Consider the following 23,833-nt stretch of genomic DNA (forward strand, 5'->3'; position numbering starts at 1 on the left):
TTGTTGGAAGATATTTATTCACAGTTTCAATTTCAGTGCTTGTGACTGGTCTGTTCATATTTTATATTTCTTCCTGGTTCAGTCTCAGAAGGTTGTGCATTTCTAGGAATTTGTTCATTTCTTCCAGGTTGTCCATCTTATTGCCATAGAGTTGCTTGTAGTAGTCTCTTAGGATGCTTTGTATTTCTGCAGTGTCTGTTGTAACTTCTCCTTTTTCATTTCTAATTTTATTGATTTGAGTCCTCTCTCTCATTTTCTTGATGAGTCTGGCTGAAGGTTTATCAATTTTGTTTATCTTCTCAAAGAACCAGCTTTTTAGTTTTATTGATCTTTGCTATTGTTTTCTTTGTCTCTATTCCATTTATTTCTGCTCTGATCTTCATGATTTCTTTCCTTCTACTAACTTTGGGTTTTGTTTGTTCTTCTTTCTCTAGTTCCTTTAGGTGTTAGGTTAGATTGTTTATTTGAGTTTTTTTTTATTTCTTGAGGTAGGCTTGTATTGTTATAAACTTCCCTCTTAGAACTGCTGTTTGCTGCATCCCATAGGTTTTGAATCGTCGTGTTTTCATTGTAATTTGTCTCTAGGTATTTTTGATTTCCTCCTTGATTTCTTCAGTGATCTCTTGGTTATTTAGTAACGTATTATTTAGCCTCCATGTGTTTGTGTTTTTTATGCTTTTTTCCCTGCAATTGTTTTCTAATCTCATAGCGTTTTGTTCACAAAAGTTGCTTGATATGATTTCAATTTTCTTAAATTTACCGAGGCTTGATTTGTGACCCAAGATGTGATCTGTCCTGGAGAATGTTCCGTGTGCACTTGAGAAGAAAGTGTAATCTGCTGTTTTGGGATGGAATGTCCTATAAATATCAATTAAATCTATCTGGTCTATTGTGTCACTTAAAGCTTGTGTTTCCTTATTAATTTTCTGTCTGGATGATCTGTCCATTGGTGTGAGTGAGGTGTTAAAGTCCCCCACTATTATTGTGTTACTGTCGATTTCCTCTTTTATAGCTGTTAACATTTGCCTTATGTATTGAGGTGCTCCTATGTTGGGTGCATATATATTTATAATTGTTATATCTTCTTCTTGGATTGATCCCTTGATCATTGTGTAGTGTCCTTCCTTGTCTCTTGTAACATTCTTTAACTTAAAGTCTATTTTATCTGATATGAGTATTGCTACTCCAGCTTTCTTCTGATTTCCATTTGCATGGAATATCTTTTTGCATCCCCTCACTTTCAGTCTGTATGTGTCCCTAGGTTGGAAGTGGGTCTCTTGTAGACAGCATGTATAAGGGTCTTGTTTTGTATCCATTCAGTGAATCTGTGTCTTTTGGCTGGAGCATTTAATCCATTCACATTTGACGTAATTATCGATATGTTTGTTCCTGTTACCTTTTTCTTAATAGTTTTGGGTTTGTTTTTGTAGGTCGCTTTCTAGTTAGAGAAGTGTTTTCTAGTTAGAGAAGTTCCTTTAGCATTTGTTGTAGAGCTGGTTTGGTGGTGCTGAATTCTCTTAGCTTTTGCTTGTCTGTAAAGCTTTTGATTTCTCCGTGGAATCTGAATGAGATCCTTGCCGGTAGAGTAATCTTGCTTGTAGGTCTTCCATTTCATTGCTTTAAATATATGGTGCCACTCCCTTCTGGCTTGTAGAGTTTCTGGTGAGAAATCTGCTGTTAACCTTATGGGAGTTCCCTTGTATGTTATTTGTCATTTTTCCCTTGTTGCTTTTAATAATTTTTCTTTGTCTTTAATTTTTGTCAATTTGATTACTATGTGTTTCAGCATGTTTCTCCTTGAGTTTATCTGGCCTGGGACTCTCTGCGCTTCCTGGACTTGGGTGACTATTTCCTTTCCCACGTTAGGGAAGTTTTCGACTATAATCTCTTCAAATATTTTCTCGGTTCCTTTCTCTCTTTCTTCTCTTTCTGGTACCTCTCTAATGCGAATGTTGGTGTGTTTAATGTTGTCCCAGAGGTCTCTTAGGCTGTCTTCATTTCTTTTCACTCTTTTTTTAAAATTCTGTTCTGTGGCACTGAATTCCACCATTCTGTCTTCCAGGTCACTTATCTGTTCTTCTGCCTCAATTATTCTGCTATGGATTCCTTCTAGTGTATTCTTCATTTCAGTTATAGTATTATCATCTCTGTTTGTTTGTTCTTTAATTCCTCTAGGTGTTTGTGAAACATTTCTTGCATCTTCTTGATCTTTGCCTCCATTCTTTTTCTGAGGTCCTGGATCATCTTCACTGTCATTATTTTGAATTCTTTTTTCTGGAAGGTTGCCTATCTCCACTTCATTTAGTTGTTTTTCTGGGGTTTTATCTTGTTCCTTCATCTGGTACACAGTCCTCTGCCTTTTTATTTTGTGTATCTGTCTGTGAATGTGGTTTTTGTTCTACAGGCTGCAGGATTGTAGTTTTTCTTGCTTCTGCTGTCTGCCCTCTGGTGGATTAGGCTGTCTAAGAGGCTTGTGCGTGCTTCCTGATGGGAGGGGTTGGTGGTGCTTAGAGCTGGGTGTTGCTCTGGTGGGCAGGGCTCAGTAATAGTTTAATCTGCTTGTCTGCTGATGAGTGGGGCTGAGTTCCCTCCCTGTTGGTTGTTTGGCCTGAGGCGACCCAGCCCTGGAGCCTCCAGGCTCTTTGGTGGGGTGAATGAGGGACTCTGGGGTGGCTCATGCCAAGGGGTACTTCCCAGAACTTCTGTTGCCAGTGTCCTTGTCCCTGTGGTGAGCCACAGCTGGCCCCCGCCTCTGCAGGAGACCCTCCAACACTAGCAGATAGGTCTGGTTCAGTCTCCTGTGGGGTCACTGCTCCTTTCCCCTGGGTCCTTATGCGCACACGACTTAGTGTGTACCCTCCAGGAGTGGAGTCTCTGTTTCCGCCAGTCCTGTCGAAGTACTGCAATCAAATCCCACTAGCCTTTAAAGTCTGATTACGGAAATCCTCCTCCTGTTGCCGGACTACCATGTTGGGAAGCCTGACGCGGGGCTCAGAACCTTCACTCCGGTGGGTGGACTTCTGTGGTATAAGTGTTCTCCAGTTCGTGAGTCACCCACCCAGCAGTTACAGGATTTGATTTTATTGTGATTGCGTCCCTCCTACCGTCTCACTGTGGCTTCTCCTTTGTCTTTGGATGTGGGGTGTCTTTTTTGGTGAGTTCCAGTGTCTTCCTGTCAGCGATTGTTCAGCAGTTAGTTGTGATTCCTGTGCTCTCGCAAGAGGGAGTGAGAGCACGTCCTTCTCGGCCATCTTGAACCAATCTCCTCAAATAGTAGATGCTTTAAAGATCAGTTTGATTTGTTGATTGTATACAGTGTACATTGGAACAACCCTGCACTGAGCCTACTGATGATGACTTTTGAGAGTATTTCAGAGCTGAGAATCACTAGTGACCACCCTGAGTGGCTATAATTGACAGGCTGGAAAACCAATAACGATGGTCAGCACGTTGGCAGCTGATGAATGGTGTTGGCCTGAAAGCAAATTGCTTCTCTACCTGCAGTTGCTTGCAAGTTCAATAAAGGAAACATGGGACCTTAACACAAAAGACTTACTCAGCTTCTGTCACTCTTACAATTTGGACCTGGGTATTTCGTGTGTTCTCACACTATTTTCAAATTTCCACCTTGGTATTTTGTGTGGCAGGAGGGTTTGGGGAGTTCTATCCCAGCTAGTCACTCCTGAATCAAGGCATTTCTGCCCTCAGAAACACCCAAGGCATGTTATCTCAGGTCACTGGAGTTTGAACTGCAACGCAGATATAAGATGTTACAGTTTGTTGGGTTGTGTTTGTATGTGCATTTATAGCCACTTTGCATGTGCGCATGTCCTGTGTGTATAAATTTATGCAGTTGTGTGACTTCACACCACAGATGCTTTATAAATTACAAAGTTAACTTACACAATGAACTTAAGCTTCTGTGTTTGTAAATGTGGTAACGACATTAGGCTTCTATCTCTCACTGAATGCAAGTTCTTGAGGTTGTAGGGTGTAGAATTTTTCCCTCAGCTGGTCTCTCAGCTCCAGGTGAACAGATACAGTGAAATCAAGAATTTAAATGGCACAAAAAGCAAAACCAGCATTGTTTTACTCTACCGTAGGGATGGGAGTATAGGAACCATTCTTCATTAGTTTGTACCCAGAGAAAAGCCTGTCAGCACTGAGAACCCCGACTATAATCGTTTTCACAGTCTGTGGTAGTGAGAGTGGTCAAGGGTGTGTGAGTTGAGCTGTCAATCAAAAGAAAGACCTCTGATGTCTTGAGGGGGGAAACAATCCCTGTTTGAGGTTTAAGAAGGACCGGAAGTTGGGGATTATGTTTCTAATTAGGAGGCTCTTAAATGTGTGCTGTCACCTCTGGGCCATTGATACAACGATTGATTGTCTCTGTCTTCTATAGCTTGGAATTGCCATTGGGTTCTTGGTCCCTCCTGTCTTGGTACCCAACATCAAAGACCAGGACAAGCTTGCCTACCACATCAGCATCATGTTCTACATAATAGCAGGTGTGGCCACTCTGCTTTTCATCCTTGTCATCATCGGTAAGGTCATTAATAGGCTCATGGGGGTCGGGGAGGCAGGGAGGTCCTGCTGACTTGGGTGAGGACCTTGTGATTGTGGCCCTAGAGCAGCATTCTAGGTCCCATGTAATCTATAAAACATATCTATAGAAACTGGAAGCCAGGCTTCCAATGGTCTTCAAATGTTTTAGCCCGAGTAGTTGCTGCCGATTCAGTGCTAGCTGGTCCTGTGTACTTTGTTAGCTGTTCAGTAAAGGTTAGTTGTAATTAACCAGTTCCCCAGTATGACCTCATTAGAGTGAATGGGCAGCCTGCTGATCCCCTTGATGAAGCCCTGGTGAGCACTTATGATGTCACGGGCCCTGTGCTGAGTGCGCCTAATCTCACTGACTCCTCAATGGCCCTATAGGGGAGGTACCAGCCCTATAGGGGAGGTACCAGCATCAGTCTCACTTAACCAAGAGGAAACAGTGACTTACGAGGAGATGAGGGAATTATTCAAGATTAGACAGTGAGTGGCAGAGGCTGGATTCCAGCCTAAGCTTGTCTAACTCCATACCCTAAATTTCTGGAACACAAGAAAACAAAATAGGACTGACCCACAAGCACTAATGCTCTCATACATTCACCTGGGAATGCCTGGGGCCCACATTTTAAAATGCTTTTTTAAAATGTGTATAAGGTGCGCTCATTATGGAAAAAATCTAGAAAATACAAAAAAGCATAAAGAAAAGAATGACCATTAACTTAGCCTTGTACCTGTTAATCCCAGCCACCAGCCCCAGAGAATTAATAATTATTAATATTATTAATATTCTATGTATGTATATTTAATCATTGAGGTATTTGGTTCATTTATATCCTTTTTTCTCTTCTGAGTGCTATCACATGGGCTGTGATAAATTCAGTAGAGGTTTTCATTTTCAGTGAGTCATTTGTCTTTAAAAGTTAACCAGCTGTCTTTCCTAATATCTGAAAGTTCCACCTCACACGTTAAAGGTGTCATTCCTTCCTGCTGGCCTCAACTCCAGAGTCAAACAGTTTTATAATCATGTATGTCATCCAGCTATTCTCACTGTGTCATATCCTCCCCGGGGTCCAAGCTGAGGAAGGGCTGCCCGATGGCTTTTCAAAGCTCACAGGATCTCTTGGACGGAGAACTTGGTGTTCCTGGGAAGGTGAGAAGCCTTGAAGCTGTGGTTGAGAACAGGAAAGAACCATCTCGGCCAGACTTGAAGTTTCAAATTGTAATGTGCTCAGCTCCAAATTCTTGTGTTTGTAGCAGATAAGGGCCTGGTTCTTTGCAGAGATCCTGGAGGTAGGCCATTTCTACACTTTGCATTTTACTAGTAAGCACAGACGGTTGCTCATTGAATAAAGAACTGAAAAATCTTATCCAAACTGTGGTTTGTGGTTGCCAGATCCTTGAGCAAACAGCTGCTGTTGCCGAGATTAAAAAAAAGCTCTTGCCTTGATTTCTTTCCCCTGATAGAAGGGGAGGTGAACAGGCAAGACAATGGTTGAGAAGTACCCAGTGGTGGGAAGTTACCCAGGACTGTTTCCGGAGAAGGAAGGAGCAGGGCTGTGAAGTCAGGGCTGGAGGGTTATCGGGATGGAGGGGGGAGACCTTTGATCTTCAAGAGACTAAACCTCATTTCCAGAGCTTCCTCTAGCTGGAGGCAGTTTCCTGACCTTTCAGAGGTGTTCTCATGGGGGCTGGGGACACACCAAGGTGCTTCTGTACTTGGACCCAATTGGGGGACCAATTTAGCCAAACAGCTGGTTAAACTGATTTGGCCCCCAGAGAACTGAACCGCCATCAATGCAGTCAAATGGACTGTACCAGTTGTACTGAAAATAGAACATAAAGCAAATGGTTTTCCCACTGTCCCTCCCCAGTCCTTCCTATCAGAGTGGTCACACCTACAGGAGCATGTGTTAATCCTCTGGTTTCTCATGGGGCAGATGTCTGATTCAGACTTCGAGAAACTAGGGACGGACTCCGGGTCTTTCCAATAGAAGAAGATTCTTTCTCTTATTCGGGGAATGTTTATGGGCAGCATGTGCCAGGCTCTGTGCTCAGCATGGGCATCACAGTCCCTTCCCCCCTGGGGGGAGCTCTGGTGCTGAGTCCTTAACTGGGCTCACTGATCCCAGAGCCTCAGCTCTCACTTCCTTCCTATCTCCGTGTTACTACTGAATTTCTTCAGTGCTCTGCTGTATGTTATTCCCCGGTTGTTACTCGGCTCCTTGATCCTTGAATACTGCCTGGGAAGCCCAGTGATTGCAGCCGTCCAAAGGCCATTAAGAAAAAATAATCCAAGGCACAGTCACGGAGCCACAGACAGTGAGATGCAGCTTCGAGAGAGGAGACTATAAAGGATTTAATTGAAGAATTAATATTTCCTTTTGGAGTCTTAGTTCATTCTCAGATGAGGGAGTCAGCTCTCGTCCATGTATCAGCTCTGCAGGGTGGGACCATAGGGATTTGCAGTGATCTCTCTGTTTCTTTCCTTTCAGTATTCAAGGAGAAGCCCAAACATGCCCCCAGCAGGGCCCAATCCCTAAGCTATGCCTTGGCGTCCCCTGATGCTTCATACTTAAGTTCCATCGTCCGACTCTTCAAAAACCTCAACTTTGTGCTGCTTATCATCACCTATGGTAAGATACAGATGTGTCCAGGAGTGTAATGGAGCTGGGGGTGTGAGACAAGAGGCCTGACGTGTCTGTGCATCTTACCGTTTCCAAATCCCAAATGTATATGTAAAGTCGTCGTTCAGGGTCAACCAGAAGAGACAGCTCTGTCTCAGGGCCTTCGATGTTGGGTTACCTAGACGACCATTCCTTCCCATATCAAGTTGTCTGGCAAAATGCCTGCCGATCCTCTGAGTCTCATCTCAGTATGACTGCTGTAAAGCAGTATTAGGCGACCTTTCCTCTTTTATTGTGCTGTTCCTGGTACATCTTAACACTTAGCATTAAAAAAAAAAAAAAAATCATTTCCAGGTCTGTTTTCCCACTAAACTGGGAACTCCCTGAGAGTAGGAATTTATGTCTTTTTATCTTTATAATTCCTCAGCAGTGGCCAACCTGGAGTAGATACTCCAACAGTTATTAAATGAGTGATTGAGTGAACGGGTGGATGGATATTTATATGAGTCTTGTGACATGATCACTCCCCAGCGAATCCTTCATCTTGGAACATTGCTCCTTCTTTACCTGAATGCAAGACAACATCCCTCTTTCATTTCACTTTCTTGGCTTTGGTAAGATAAATTTCAATATTTATGCTGGTGTATTGGCTTGCCTTTCCAGCAAGGTGTTTGCTGCATCTTCATTCTAACGTTTAATGAGAATGTTGTCCTAGACAGGGGCAAGGGCAGAACCCCAGGGCATTCCATTAAAGGTGTCTTTACAGATCCACCCAGCTCTGCTGCTATCCAGCTTACCCCTGACCATGTAACCCTCCGGTTTGTTTGATTAAAGTCAAGAGTGCATATCATGCTCAGTAACCAGAAGAAGAAAAGAAATGAGATTGGTTGACGTGACTTATTCTCAGTGAAACCCCAGTTGGCTATAACCTCAGGTTTCCTCTAGGCTCGCAAACTGTATCTTACAACAATACTAGCGTTTACTACGTGCCAAGACTTTTTATATATTATTTTATTTAACTCTCACCACACCGGTGAGAGGTAAATAGTATTATTTTCCCCATTTAACAGATGAGGAAACAAACTCAGAGAGATTAGGTAATAGCTCAAGAACACACAGTTTTCGAAGGGCAGAGCCAGGATTCAAGTACAGATTTGTCAGACTCCAAAGCCCACACTCCTGATCCGTGACCGCCTATGCTCCTTCCTTGAATTGTACCAGGGCTTCACTTTAGGCTTACCAGTGCCCTTCACCTGAATTAAAGTGTTTATCTGCGGAGGCATTAGATAAGAGGTGGTATCATCCACAGTAGAGAGGCACACCTGGTTTTCAGGCATAGGCACAGATTAGGTGACCGCTCATGTGGAATGGCCCCAGGTACCCACGTTAGCCTCCAAGGCCTCTGGTCTCCCTTCCTCCCTCTCTCGGAACAGCTTCTCAGTTCTGAGTGTGTCTCTGCATTCATTCACAAAACAAAGAGAAAGTTTCCAATACTTAGGATGGCCAGCTGAAGGTATTCTGAGTTGCCCATCACTGAGAGGTATTCAAGTGTAGATGGAACCAACCACTTAGTGGGGATATTGTGGGGAATATCAGGCTATAGATGGATAGTGAAACCTGATGATCTTTGGGTTCCCTTCCAGACTCAGGATTCCATGCCTCTAAGAACTTTCACTTTTCCCTAGAGTTAAACATCTTGAGTGCATCAACCTTTGACCACCATAAACCTTATGGCATCTGACAACAGGGCATTTGAGGCTTACCTTGGAACTCTAGGGCAGATAAGTGCTTAATAAATATCTTCTGTGAACGAGAGTGGTGATGGTGGCAATAACCGGGCAATGGCCTTATTCCAGAGGCTGCAGTCTTCAGTTCTGGACGCTGTTTATGGCAGGGTCAGATCACTGACCCGTGATAGCAAGAAATAAGAACAAAATGTACCAGGAACAGTGTTGCTCCTGGTCGCTGTGGCTCAGCTCCGGGCCATGCTTTAGGGGCAAAGCAACTCCTTTTCCTTCCATCTTGTGCGGCTGGTTGCTTGTATGGCCTTCAGTCTGGCAGAGTGCTGTTAATCCTGTGGTTCTGGACACTCCTCCCTAATCTATTTGGTTAAGTGATAACACAGGGAATAAATGGGTTAGCACTTCTGGCATGGTGGAGTGAGGACCTTGCATCATCTGTTCCTCCATGAAAACAAGAACACCACCGGCAGACGTTATCAAAATCGGTTGTTTCAGGGTTCTTTTTTTTTTTTTTTTTTTTTTTTTTTTTTATGCGTTACGCGGGCCTCTCACTGTTGTGGCCTCTCCCGTTGCGGAGGACAGGCTCCGGACGCGCAGGCTCAGCGGCCATGGCTCACGGGCCCAGCCGCTCCGCGGCACGTGGGATCCTCCCGGACCGGGGCACGAACCCGTGTCCCCTGCATCGGCAGGCGGACTCCCAACCGCTGCGCCACCAGGGAAGCCCTGTTTCAGGGTTCTTAACCAAAGGCTTGAAACAATCCAGTGAGCATCTATTCAAGACAAATATCTGAATAACAGTAAAGTCGCAAGCTTCGTGTTTTAACTTGTCCTATTCCGATCCCCTCTTCCAGGCTCTGTGGTAGCCTTGGAAACCAGCAGCCTCCCAGACATGGTAGCTGTGAGAACTAGCAGCCTCACGGCCACTGGAGGGGGCCAAACAATTTTGGAGCTCCCCCAGAAGTCCCATCCCTAGGTCACTATTTGACTCCTGTGGCAGTTCGCTGCAAAGGCCCCATTCAGAGGATTTGCCTATATTTGACCTGACTCAGAGCTTTCTCAGTGGGAAAGCGCTATTTCCAGGGCATTTGTTGAAAGCGATCACCGTTTAACATCACAGCTGCCTGAGGTAGCAATACCGGTTGGGGTAAGCAAGAGGCTGACCAAAGATCTTGAAAGGAAAATCTGGAGAACGAGCTGTCCAGGGGGCTTTGGAAAGCTCTGACATATTCTTAGGGATCTAGAAATCCACATGCACATACAGAGTTGTGCACATGCCCAGGAAAGACCTGAGAAAGCCCTAAAGTCTCACCTCTGGCTGAACTTGAGGCTGTGTATAAGCAGAAGGTAGAGGCTAAGGCAGAGTTGTCACCACCCTGCTGGAGCATCACAGGCGAGTCCCAACGCACACATAGAGGTCCTCAGCAAAGGTGGGAGGCTCGTGGGCTTAAAGTATTTAAGGAAATCTCTGTCTAATCCTTAGTTCAAAACGAAGCTAGTGGAGCAGAAACCTCAGTGGCTGCACATGACAAAGAGCACAGACTTTACAAAATGAGTCCAGGAAAGTCAGTGAACAAACAGCAGCCACAGTAACAAACCCTGGGGAAGGAGGAGAATCTCACTTCTAGAGTTGACATTATATTTAAAATGTCCAGTTTCAACAACAACAAAAAACGAGACATGCAAAGAAACAGGAAAGCAGGGCCCATACACAGTTAGAAAACTGTTCCTGAGGAAGCCCAGAGGTTGGATGTAACAGAAAAAGATAGTAGCTCAGCTATTATAAATATATTCAAGAACTAAAGGAAACCGGTGTGTATAGAATGAAAGAAAAGTAGAGAATGATGTCTCACCAAATAGAGAATATCAAGAAAGACAAATCAAAAAGAACCAAATATAAATTCTAGAGTTGAAAATACAATAACTGAAATGAAAAACTCACTAGAAGGCTCAACACTAGATTTGAGCTGGCAGAAGAAAGAATCAGTTAACTTGAAGATAGGTCAAACGCAATTATCCTGTCTGGGGAACAGAAAGAAAAAAGAAAGAAGAAAAATGAGCAGATCCTCGTAGACCTGTGGGAAACCATCAAGCACACCAACACATGCCTAACAGGAGTCCCAGATGCAGAGGAGAGAGAAACAGGTGGAAGTAAATTGCCCTCAAATTGGGACGGTGCTTCTGTGCCTCTGGAAGCATTCGACTATGTTGTGTGTAGATAGAATTTATTAACATTTTCCTCAAAGGCCTGAGATGATCCCAGTGAGGAGTTAAACTAATCTGGTTGTTTGTACACATTTCATTATAGTCAGAGAACCACAAGCCTTATTTTTGTGGTAGGGAGTTGGACTTGGTGACAGGGATCTTTGCCTACAAGGAAATGATTCTTAGGCTGAATCACAGATTTGGGAAAGCGTGTTATTGAGCCTTTACTGTGTGTCAGGCACCATGTGAAGTGCTTTATATGGGAAAGCGTGTTATTGAGCCTTTACTGTGTGTCAGGCACCATGTGAAGTGCTTTATATGCAGTATCTCATTTAATCTTCAAAAGAAACCCATGAACTAGGTGTTCAACTGCTCCATTTTATACCTAAAAAAACTGAGGCTCTGATTGAGCTCCTTGTCCGTAATTAGACAGCTAGCAAGCAATAGAGCTTAGATATAAACTTCTGTCTGTCTGAGATCAAAGCCTATCTTCCTAACCACCGCACCATTTTGCCTTCTCGTGCAGAAAGGAGCCTCTTGGAGACAGAGCCAGGGGTCTGTTTTCAACCTCACTCAACTGAGTAGCCTCTGGGTCTATCTAGCAGGGGTGATAGTGGTATATGTCCTTCCTCAGATTCAGTCCTCAGACTATTGGCCTTTCTTCTGAGATGAGGGTCTCTAGTTCTGGGGTTTAGAAGCAGGACCTACCTACACTGACCGGCCATCTTTGGGACTTGGGGATGGTGAGGTTTCATCCGTAGTGCGTCTCTCTGAGGGTTACAGGTCATGTAAAGGCACTCAGTCCACCTGAGAATCCCTGCTTTCTTCTCCCACTGTCTTTGCTCCAGATTAAAAATGCACACACAACAAAAAAAACCCTCTTTAAATTCAACTAAATCCTTTGAGACCTCCCAGAATGCCTCCCACCTTCCATGCAGTTTCAGGTTGAGCTTTGAAGAGGGAAATGGTTCACAGTTTATATATACACACGTATACCCATATAGTGCATATGTACATTATATAGTACGTATGATGTTCCTATTTTCCTCTAAATTATAAACACTTAAGAGCATGTAGTTGGGAATCAAGCAGTTGATAGTGTTTCACGGATGTATTTTCTGGATTTGGGTGGACATGTTTTGGAGTAAGAGCCTTGGCTGAGGGACCAGTGAGTTCAGAGTTGGTATGTAAGGAATATAAGGTCTAAGTTTTAGTGTCAGCTCTGCTAATTACTGAGTGTACCACCTTCACCCATCCTGTGCTCATCGTGTGTCTCTCTAAGAACCACCCCTCAGAAAAGAGTAATAACATTTGCTTCCCACTGGAGTTCCCTGGATGGAAATGAAAGCTTTTAAAGTAATTGTGAATCAAAACACTGCGTGCAGCCATAATGCTGTTGTGTTGGGAAACTTGCCCATTTCCTACAGTCTTTTTGTTTTTTGAATGAAGTAGATTTCGACACGTAGGGAGTAGCTTTCGACACGTAGGGAGTAGCTTTCGTGCAGCCGGTGGGATGTCCAGTATTGTACTGGTAGTGACTTTCCAAGCTTTCCAAGTGCTTCTCCAAGCTGCTGAGCCAGCTGCCCCGAGCTAAGGTGCGGTGATACAGTAAAGGCTTTGGCGGAATTCCAGTGCCGCTGCCTTTTCCCCGCGGGCTTCTGGCCACACTCTTAGAGGTAAGGTTTCAGACATAAATTAAGGGCCATCCGGCTAAGGTGGAATTTCAGATCCACAACAAATTCTTTTTTAGTATAAACATGTCCCACAACTATTTGAAGCATTCTTATGCTGAAATTCAAATTTAATTGGGTGTGCTGTTTTTGTTTTTTACTAAATCCAGCAGCCCAGTTTAGAGAGGAGGAGGTGCAGAGGCTGGGTTTGTGCTTGATGTTGCTGAAATATCACAGGAATGAGAAACTACCACCTCCTCTAGCAAAATACCCTCCGTATTCTAACATGGCACCGCAGGAGGACACAAGGCTGGAAGCAGATTCCCCGTGGGTCCACCAGAGCCTGGGGCTGGGCAGGTCTTGTGGTGAGCGTCAGCCGTGGGCGTGGGGTGGGGTGAAGTAAGAACCTTTCTTTGGCTCCCCCTCGGATCTCCAGGCCTTGCTTGCACATGGCTTCCCTAACGTCTTTGCATTGATGGCTCACGACTGCCCTGGTAAACAGACTGGTGAAAGGCTCCTCTTCTGGACAGTGTCCTCCAAGGGATTGCTCTTCCCTGTCATCCCCCAGCCTTGCCTCCAGCTATGCTTCTGAAGAATCTGTGCAGTGTTGGGTGTCTGAATTCAGAGCCTCAACATGTGTCCTGAGGACACCTTTCCTTGGGGCTCTCAAGGGCTTTACACCGCCCCACCTGGGCCTCGGCAGGGGCTTTGTGCCCCTTCAAGATGCTGGCTTCAGGGTGGGTGTAAGGTCCTTCCGGGATTCCCTGGAGCTTTTGCCGAGGTCAGGCTGGCCCTTTAAAAAGAGGGTTTCCTACAAGTTCAGGAAGGACAAAAGGGAAATGAACACAGAGTAACCAGAACCCAGAGATGGGATCTGGGATCAGTGTTTCCCGCGCTGGCCTGATGATAGAGCCCCTGGGGTGCTGGGTGGTGTGTGCCTCGATTCCTGCCTCTCTTCTGGAAAGTCAAATTCAGATAGTCTGGTCCGGGCCTGGGAATCTGCTTTTCACAAGCATTCCTGGAGATTCTGGTTTGCAGCAGGGTTGAGAACCTCTAAAGTAGGTGTGCTATGGGTGATTCTCTTGAAGCCCCTTCCCATCCCAGCTGCCTCCATGTTAACCCCAGCCTCTGAGGGCCTGGGCCTGGTCTGTGATCCTCCTATGCCCAAGGCCATTTATCCCCAAGTTTAAGAAATGCCAAGGGCTTTTGATGTGTTGTTGTTAAAATGCGGATTCCTAGCCCCAGTCCCGGGGAATCAGATTTAGTTGGTCCAGGGTGCAGCCCAGGAATCTGCATCTTTAGACTCTGAGGCTTTCTAATGCCAGTGGTTTCTAAATGCCACCACCCTTTGAAAAAACTTAGTCTTGACACAGGAGAGAAACTCAGAGTGATGACAAGTCAGGCCCTTCTGCCTTCCTAAAGCTCACCCCCTCAGTGACCTGCACTTCTCCCAGGTGGCTGATACCAGGGGTGACCAGGCCTTTCAGGGGCCATCACATTTCCTCACCAGGCAGGCTTACCTTGTTGGGGATAATCACACCCGAATATAACACAGTCACCTGCATTCCTATAAGAGGTACTTATGCATAGGGCAGAGCACACATGTCATTCCTGCCCTTCAGTGTGGACACTGGACCCTTTGGTTTGGGCAGTGGAGTGGACTTGTGCCCTTTAACTGTGTCTGGCAACCTTTGGCAATATGGGAGGGACATCTAGATTCAAGAGAGAGAGTCAGAATTTCTAATTCCTTTAAGGTTGGACTGTAGAAAGAATTGGAAAGAATGGTAGCCTTCCAGGACGAACCCCTGCCCCCTCCACATCCTCCCTACCTTAGCCCTGATTCCATCTCCTGTCTGGCTGGGAGCAGGGGATGGTGATTGGTAAACCAAACTAGTCTAGCAGAGCCAGTAGGTCTCAAACTTTGAGCCTTATCAGAATTACATGGAGGGCTTGTTCAAACACATTGCCTGAGGAGCCCCACTCCCAGTGTCTACAGCAGGAGGTCTGGGTGGGGTCAGGATTTGCATTTCTAACAAGCTGCCAGAGAGGCTGATCTGGAAGTGATTTCTCTAAACCTTTAAGCCTCACAGAGCTGCTCAGCCTCGATAGCCTGGGTTAGCCTGATCAGGACTGTTTCTCTCCACATTTTTCAGGGTCAGGAAGGTGCTGGTGTTTGACGTGGGGTGTTTTTTCTCCCAGTCCTCCTGGATCATTTCGCAGTTTCCTGAAGGGTTCTGCCCTCCTTGTTCATTCCAGGTGGGCACAAGCTGAGCTTGACCTCGTGTATGCCCTGGCCCCTGGCCCTGTTAGGCTGAGGGGCAGGAAGGGGGCTGAGTTCATCCTCCTCCCTGCACGCTTCTTCCCCACACCCGCCCACATTTCAGGAATGTGTCTCCTTGTGGGCTCTCTTGACCCAGGAATGGAATTTCCAAGTGGCTGGGTGTGTGGTATGAAGGTGCGGCCAGTATGCTTGTTGGGTGAGAAGTTGCCGAGAGTCTCAGAGTCCTCCTGACCATGAGTGTGGCAGTTGCAGTCACATCTGGTCACACTTCTGGGTTTGCCGACTGACTGTTGGCCCTGTGCCCCTCAGCAGGTGGCACTGAGCTCAACCTTGTTGCATCCCTGAGGTGACCTGCTGGGAGAGGCTGGGGCACGAAATTGCCAGTAACCTGAGCTGGGGAAATCACTGAGGATCAGGTCTGTAAGGATATGAAGTCAACGGTTTAAGATGGAGGACCTGGAGTCCATAGTCTGGGTTTGAATCGAACCCTGCCTCTTACTACCCGTGTGATGGTGGGACGGGCAAACCAAACTCCCTTCCCCATTTTGCAGGAGAATTTGACCTTCGCTTAACTTTGTATCTCATTCCCCAGGGAACCTGACAAAGGGAGTAAGTCAACTGCATTTAGGCAACATTGCTTCTGATAAGAATGACCTATTGTGATATAAATGACTGCAGGTGGACTGGGTGATCTTCTTACCCCTGTTGGGAAGCCATTCTTTGTGCTCCTCTGAGCACAGTGACCCTTTCCACTGGCCTGTCCTTTATGGAGATCCTGGTAGCTATGCCTGTGGACGAGTCCGCAATAGCGGCTCCTGGGAGGGGTTAAGCCAGGGTGGGTGCCATACCCACCTTTCTCTGCACTGAGCTGTCACCTCGGGGGCAGAAGAGAATAGCTTCTGAATGGCTCTATGGACTGGGGTTCTGTGGACTGGCTCCAGTGAAGAGGAGCTCCTTCGGCCGCCCTGTCTATGAACTGTGTCCTCTCTTACATGCTGCTAAGTGGACCTAATGCCAGGTGTGCCAGTGGTAGTTGTGTGAGCCTCAAAATTAGTTAAAATTAAAATGACTGCTGGTGGGCCTTCCAGAGTGACCTCTGTATTTGTTTTCAAAATCTGTGTGCATTTTTCTTACCTACAAAATGGGAATGGGAATATTAGGTACTTTCCAGGATTCTTATGAGGATCGTAAGGTGTTTAGATTGTAAGGTGCCTAGTACATAAGCGTATGCTACTGCCATCACTACCACCATCACCACTACCACCATCACTACCATCATCACCACCATCACCACTACCACCAGCACCATCACCACCACCAGCACCATCACCACCACCAGCACCATCACCACCATCATCACCACCATCACCACCATCATTATGAAGGGAAGGCAGAAGGCCCTTCTCCTCTGGATCAGTTTCAGTCTCATCTTAGTTACTAAGTCACTGTACGGCTTTTGACCAATAACCTCATCTTCTAAGGACACATTCTTACAGTATATGCTAGGTGCTCCATCTGTTTCTTGGATGAATCGATAAATTAAGAGAGTCAACTAAATGCTCTTGAGGGTCCTTTATGGTTTTGAATATAAGATTTTGTGTGATGTTGAATCTGAGAAAAAAGTTGGAGGGATGTGGAAAGAGGTGAGAATCTACCTGCAGAGGGAGTGTTGTCAGGGGTCAGAGGTCTGGAGCATTCTGGTGAGGGGGGACAGGTCATCAGGAGGAGGTGGAAGGGGTCCAGTACTTCTGCTGGCCCCTTAGGTCAGGCCAGCGCTTAAGAGGAATGTAGATGGCTCTGACCTGGGAGTAATACTTTCTGGAGCCTGTGTTTCCAGGACAGGGATAAAGGGATGAGAGGGCAGTGGTGTGTGGCTAAGAAGAGGTTCAAATGGTTAGTTTTGGTTGTTTTGGAGTATTTCTTCTTTGAAACACTACCTCCAGTGGCAACAAGGATGAGGACTTCTGACCTCCCTCACCACTGTGGGGAGAAGCCAGCCAGGGCCCCAACAGGAGAATGACCCTAATGCTGTGTTTCTCCCTCCCTCCTTCAGGTCTGAATGCTGGTGCTTTTTATGCCTTGTCCACTCTGCTGAATCGCATGGTGATCTTGCACTACCCGGTAAGGGTGTTCCCTAAGCTTGCTGGGCCCTGAGAGAAGGAGGTTCCTAGTCTGTCTGGGCAGGAGCTGGGGTGGCAGTGTGGTATGGTGTGTGCTCCTGAGATTTGGAGGGAGGCGGCCCTGGGTCTCAGCCCCAGCCCCGGTGGTCCTCAGCTGTGTCATAAGCTGGTTAGTGTCTTTGAGCTCTCCTTCTCTTTTCTGTAAAGGAAGCCTAATTACTTACTGAAAGATTGATTTTAGGGTTAGAAAGTAAATAGTAAGGTTTATATATGTAAAGCGCATAGCATGGTGCCTGGCAACACAGTAGGTAAACGTATATACAGTAGAATCACATATGAAATCAATTAAGTTGTGAAATGTGGGCAAGGTTTAATTTCAAGGTCTTATTTACCCAGCAGAAAGCATGTTTTAAATGTTTCCAGAACCAGCGAGGGCTGGATACTGGCAATGGAACACTGAGTAACCTGGAGTCGGGATCCCGGGTCCAGCCCTCTTTTGAAAGGTTAAGGCTCTCACGCTTGTGGGAGGGGTGAGCCACCGTGGTTGAGCGTTCCAGTGTTGGAGGTTGACAGGTCTGAGTTCAAATCTTGCCTCTGCTCTTAATAAAGGCCTCATGACCTTGGGCTAGTAGGTTATTTTCACTGTGCCTCAGTGTCTTCATCTGTAAAATGGAGAAAATTGATTAACCTTCTGGTGGGGAATTAGGAGAATTAAATGAGATGATGATATAAAATCATCAGCATGGTGTCTGGCTTTGAATAAACGCTCAAAAATATATAATTATTATCTTCCTATCTCTTCAACAGTGATAACTGAAAACACCTAAGTATGGAATGTTTGGATATACATAATTCAGTTTTTCCATCTGTGAAATGGGAATAATGGTAAAGGTTTGCTATAAGGATTACATTTTAAAAAATCCATCTAAAAGTGGTGTCTAAGGACAGAATATGGTTCACCCCAGCATCCAGTATCATGCACACACATCCAGGGTTATATTATGTTGGGAGGAGCAGTTATTCTAGGATTCTCTATCCACTGGCAGCTTCTTACAGGCCATCTTGTCCTGATACTTTCTGAGAATTGGCTCTAATGAAGCCGGAGTTACTTGCCTTTGCCCCTTTGCCTTCTGCTGACTGCGCCCTATCAGATATCTTGTCGCATCACTGAGCAATCACTGGGGCTGTGGTTTCCCCAGGGCGAAGAAGTGAATGCTGGAAGAATCGGCCTGACCATCGTCATTGCAGGAATGCTTGGGGCTATGATCTCAGGCGTCTGGCTGGATAGGACCAAAACCTACAAGTAAGTGACTCTTCCTCTTGGACTGAATCGGGGACCCCTGTCTTGAAATGACATATTCATTAGCAACACGGCTCCAAGGATGTGGGTGTGGCAGCTGGGGGTCTGAGTGGTCAAGCGGGGAGTTCAAATATATCTTCTCTGAGCCTCAGTTTCCCCATTTATAAAATGAGGGAAGCAATGCCTGCCCTGTGGGGATCATAGGAAGATTAGAGGTAGGGGCCATGAGGCCTGTCAGAGTTCCATCCCCCAAGTAGCTTGTGGAAGAAGCAGAGGAAGGAGAAAATAAATGTGGAAAAGCATCAACAGTTGGACAGTTTGTGGAAACTCCATGGAGTGGGGACGAGGAGGTGGTTCCTCTGCCCTGTTCCCATAGCTCCCTTGTGGACCGCATGGGCTTAACCAAGGTGCTCAGTGCTTCCAACAATTTACAGTGTGTTATCTTGCAATTGCTTCCACTTCATTGGTAAGTATTACGGCATGCTTTAGTCCTGATTGCCCAGTGCATTCCTAAGAGCCACGAAGATTTTAGTGGATGTCAGGCTAATCCAGGACGCTTACTAAAAATACAGATTCCTGGGCCCCACCCTCATGGATGCCAATTCAGTAGGGGAATCTGCGTTTATAAAAAAAACTAAAAATGGAACTACCATACGACCCAGCAATCCCACTACTGGGCATATACCCTGAGAAAACCATAATTCAAAAACAGTCATGTACCAAAACGTTCATTGCAGCTCTGTTTACAATAGCCAGGACATGGAAGCAACCTAAGTGTCCATCATCGGATGAATGGATAAAGAAGATGTGGCACATATATACAATGGAATATTACTCAGCCATAAAAAGAAACGAAATTTAGATATTTGTAGTGAGGTGGATGGACCTACAGTCAGTCATACAGAGTGAAGTAAGTCAGGAAGAGAAAAACAAATACCGTATGCTAACACATATGTATGGAATCTAAGGAAAAAAAAAAAAGGTCGTGAAGAACCTAGGGGTAAGACGGGAATAAAGACACAGACCTACTAGAGAATGGACTTGAGGATATCGGGAGGGGGAAGGGTAAGCTGTGACAAAGTGAGAGAGTGGCATGGACATATATACACTACCAAACGTAAAATAGCTAGCTAGTGGGAAGCAGCCGCATAGCACAGGGAGATCAGCTCGGTGCTTTGTGACCACCTAGAGGGGTGGGATAGGGAGGGTGAGAGGGAGGGAGGGAGATGCAAGAGGGAAGAGATATGGGAACATATGTATATGTATAACTGATTCACTTTGTTATAAAGCAATTACACTCCAATAAGATGTTAAAAAAAAAAAAAAAATCAACCCGGATGCCTCAATTCAGTAGCCAGCCTTGGGGAAAATGCTCTGGAAACAGAGGCCCAACTTGTGTCATTCCTGTGCTCCGCATGTACTGGGCATCAATTAATGCTGGCCAGTAGGGCAGCTGCCAGGCCAGGGTTGTCCTGCTCTGGGGCAGATCAACATTCTGGGATGCTTTATCAAAGCCTCCAAAGTTCCCAGTGTCTGGAGGCAACAGACAGTGGCAGACCTGTTCTCTGCCACACAGATCCGCTTCTGTGAGGCTCTGGTCAGACCAGGGCTCTCTCTGTCTGCCTTTGTCAAAGGCCAACCCTGGGGATGTGGCTGCCTGGCTGGACACGACGAGGAGCCCAGCTGGGCTTAATTACTGCTGGTGAAGCTGGGCTGCTGCCTTGTCTTTGCCATATGTCAGTTGTTTGCTTTGGGTAGTGAGGACTGGCCACTCCCGAACCAGGATACAGCAGCGTCCCCTTTTCTGGGCTTGCTGTGTGGCAGGAGAAGGGAGAGATTGGAATGTTGCCTGGGTGGGGATGTGGGCAGCCAGATGATGCAGGTGAGCTAGAAAATACGGTGAAAATACAGTGAAAGGGCTGGGGAGGACACTGCAGAATCCTTCTGCCACCAGTTCCTAGTGTCACATGATGTCTGCATCCTGCAGTCAGCATGAGACAGTCTTCTCCTTGCTCTACTATGTAGGCAGAGAAAGGGTGAGAGAGCTCTGTCATCTGGTCATTTTGGTGCCAGTTCCCTTTTACCTGAGCCTCCCAGATTTGTCCTGTTTTGTTTGGAGGCTGGAAATTGGATGGTCAGGTCCCTTTATCTCCGGCTGAGACTACAGTTTTGTAGACAGGCTAGTGGTTTAAGAAGAAGCTATATGTAAACAAATATGGGAAAGATGAACTTGTGGGGTCATTGAGGGAGATGGGTGTCCATGGAGTTGGGTTCTGCAGAGGGGGAGGGACTGGATGTGGGGAGCAGGGGGAGGAGGGATGAAGCTCCTCTGCCCTCAGCAGCTGCTTTGAGGACCCAGGAGGGAAGGGCGTCCTTCAGAGGCTGTTGGTCTTTCCCACAGGTGCAGCCCCATCCTGTGTTAGTATTCCTGTGTGTGGGATTAGAGGGAGCACAGGTTTCAAATCCTACCTCTGGATTCGAATCTTAGCTGTGCATTTCCTGGGCAGGTGACTTTGGACAAGTAACTTGACTGGTCTGAGCTCAGTTTCCTCATTTGTCATATTAGGGAGAGTCATACATCTCTTTTTTTCCTACCAGTTTTTTTGAGATATAATTGACATACAGCATTGTATAAGTTTGAGGTATACAGCATAATGATTTGATTTACATACATCATGAAATGATTGTCGTGGTAAGTTTAGTGAACATCCATCATCATATATAGATACAAAATTAAAGAAATAGAAAAAATTTTCATAATGAGGACCCTTAGGATTTAATCTCAACAACTTGTGTGTATAACATACAGCAGTGTTCATTATATTTATCGTATTGTACATTACATCCCTAGTACTTACTTATCTTATAACTGGAAGTTTGTACATTTTGACTGCTTTCGTCCAATTCTCCCTCCCCCTACCCTATCCCCACCTCTGGTAACCACAAATCTGGTCTCTTTTTCTATGAGTTTGCATGCTTGTTTGTGTCTGAAGTATTATTGACCTACTACAGTATGTTAGTTCCTATACACAACATAGAGATTTGATGTTTCTATACATTTCAAAATGATCCCCAAGATAAATCTAACTTGGATCTGTCACCATACAAAGAGGTTACATAGTTATTGACTGTATTCCCCACACCATACATTTCATTCCTTTGACTCATTTATTTTCTAACTGAAAGTTTGTACCTCTTAATCTCTCTCACCTGTTTCTTTCCTCTCCCCCATTCCCTCCCCTCTGGCAACCATCTGTTTGTTCTCTGTAACTCTGTTTCTGTTTTGTTTGTTCATTTGTTTTGATTTTTAGATTCCACATATAAATGATACTATATAGTATTTGTCTTTCTCTGTCTAAATTATTTCACTTAGCGTAATATCATCTAGGTCCATACATGTCGTTGCAAATGGCAAGATTTCATTCTTTTTTATGGCTGAAATATATGTATATGTACCACATCTTCTTTATCCATTTGCCTGTTGATGGGCACTTAGGTTGCTTCCATATCTTGGCTACTGTACATAATGCTACAGTGAATATAGGGGTAGTACATATATCTTTTTGAATTAGTGTTTTCATTTTCTTGGGATAAATGCTCAGGAGTGAAACTGCTGGATCATCTGGGTGTTCTATTTTAAAATTTTTCTGAGGAATCATCGTACTGTTTTCCGTAGTGGCTGCACCAATTTATATTCCTACCAGCAAGTTCACGAGGGTTCCCTTTTTCATGTACTTGTTGGCCATCTGTATGTCTTCTTTGGGAAAATGTCTATTCAGATCCTCTGCCCCCTTTTTAATTGGGTTGTTTGTTTTTTGATGTTGAGTTGTATTAGTTCTTTGTATATCTTGGATATTAACCCCTTATCAGATATGTCTTCTCTCATTCAGTAGCTGGCCTTTTAATTTTGTTGATAGTTTCCTTTGCTGTGCAAAAGCTTTTTAGTTTGATGTAGTCCCATTTGTTTGGTTTTTGCTTCTGTTTCCCTTGCCTGAGGAGATACATCAAAAAAAATTACTAAGACTGATGTCAAACAGTATACTGCCTATATTTTCTTCTAGAATTTTTGTGGTTTCAGGTTTTAAATTAAATTTAAGTCTAATCCATTTTGACTTTATTTTTCTGCATGGTGTGAGAGAGTAGTTGAGTTTGATTCTTTTGTGTATAGCCATCCAGTTTTCCCAACACCATTTATTGAAGAGTCTGTCTTTTCCCCATTGTATGTTCTTGCCTCCTTTGTTGTAGGTTAATTGCTCACATAAATGTGGGTTCATTTTTGAATCGCTATTCAGTTCCATTGATCTCTGTGTCTGTTTTGTGCCAGTACCATACTGTTTTGATTACTATAGCTTTATAGTATAGTTTGAAATCTGGGCAAACTGATACCTCTAGTTTTGTTCTACTTCCTCAAGATTGTTTTGGCTATTTGGGGTCTTTTGTATTTCCATACAAATTTTAGAATTATTTGTTCTAATTCTGTGAAAAATTTCATTAGTGTTTTGATAGGAATTGCATTGAATCTGCTGATTGCCTTGGATTACATTGTTTATTTGAGATTTTTGTTTGTTTGTTTCCTGAGACAGGCTTGTGTCACTATAAACTTGCTTCTTAGAACTGCTTTTCCTGTGTCCCATATATTTTATTAATTAATTAATTAATTAATTATTTTGACTTGAAATATTCTTTATTTTGTAAACATCTGTGTTTAAAATAGATGAACCCTGCTCACAATTCATATCCTGGACCCAAGACACAGCACACAAAGTTCACAGGGAGATGGTGGGGCTCAGGAGCAGGTGGAGTGCCTGGGGCTGTGCTGGGTCTCAAGACAACAGGTGCAAAGGTGGTGAGGGGTCAACAGGCAGGTGCACCTGCTCAACAGTCTAAGGCCAGGTCCCAGGCTACCTCCGGGACTGGAGAAGTTTAGGGGTGAGAGGCTGACTCTGGTACCTCATGAGCATAGCTGCACCCTAAAATCCCAACCCCTCTTCTGCCCCATACTTCTCCCCAGCTGTGGCCCTTATGGATGGGGCTTCTCAGGCCATAGAATCCTAACCCCAAGTGTTCCCTTCCAGAACCCCTAGGGTACAGTAAAAATATAGTCCCTCTTCCCCGAGGGGGCTAGGAGAGAAAGGCAGTGGTGCTCGGCCAGATCTTCAGGGAAAGCAGTGACACTGACCACAGGTTGGAGCCAATGGCCAGTATAACTTCTGCTCCCTCGAGTCCCTGGCTGAGGGCACACTGAGGGTTGGCACTGCTGACCTCCCCACCCCAGAGTGATGCTGCATGTTTTAACACCTGAGGAGTTAGTCCTCAAGGAAACATCCTCAGCTCTGGTCGTGA

The 23,833-nt window shown here is 45.1% G+C and overlaps 1 protein-coding gene across 1 annotated transcript in view; it reads left to right on the forward strand.

Moving 5' to 3' along the window:
• Window positions 1–23,833, forward strand: part of FLVCR2 (FLVCR heme transporter 2) — a 65,552-nt gene that overhangs the window by 26,271 nt on the left and 15,448 nt on the right. Inside the window, exons 2-5 of the mRNA XM_032622074.1 lie at window positions 4,403–4,544; window positions 7,044–7,184; window positions 17,124–17,191; window positions 18,390–18,493. Coding sequence (XP_032477965.1) covers window positions 4,403–4,544; window positions 7,044–7,184; window positions 17,124–17,191; window positions 18,390–18,493 — 455 coding nt within the window. The remainder of the gene's footprint in view (window positions 1–4,402; window positions 4,545–7,043; window positions 7,185–17,123; window positions 17,192–18,389; window positions 18,494–23,833) is intronic.

Source organism: Phocoena sinus, chromosome 2 (genome assembly GCF_008692025.1).
Source record: "Phocoena sinus isolate mPhoSin1 chromosome 2, mPhoSin1.pri, whole genome shotgun sequence".
NCBI lineage: Eukaryota > Metazoa > Chordata > Mammalia > Artiodactyla > Phocoenidae > Phocoena > Phocoena sinus.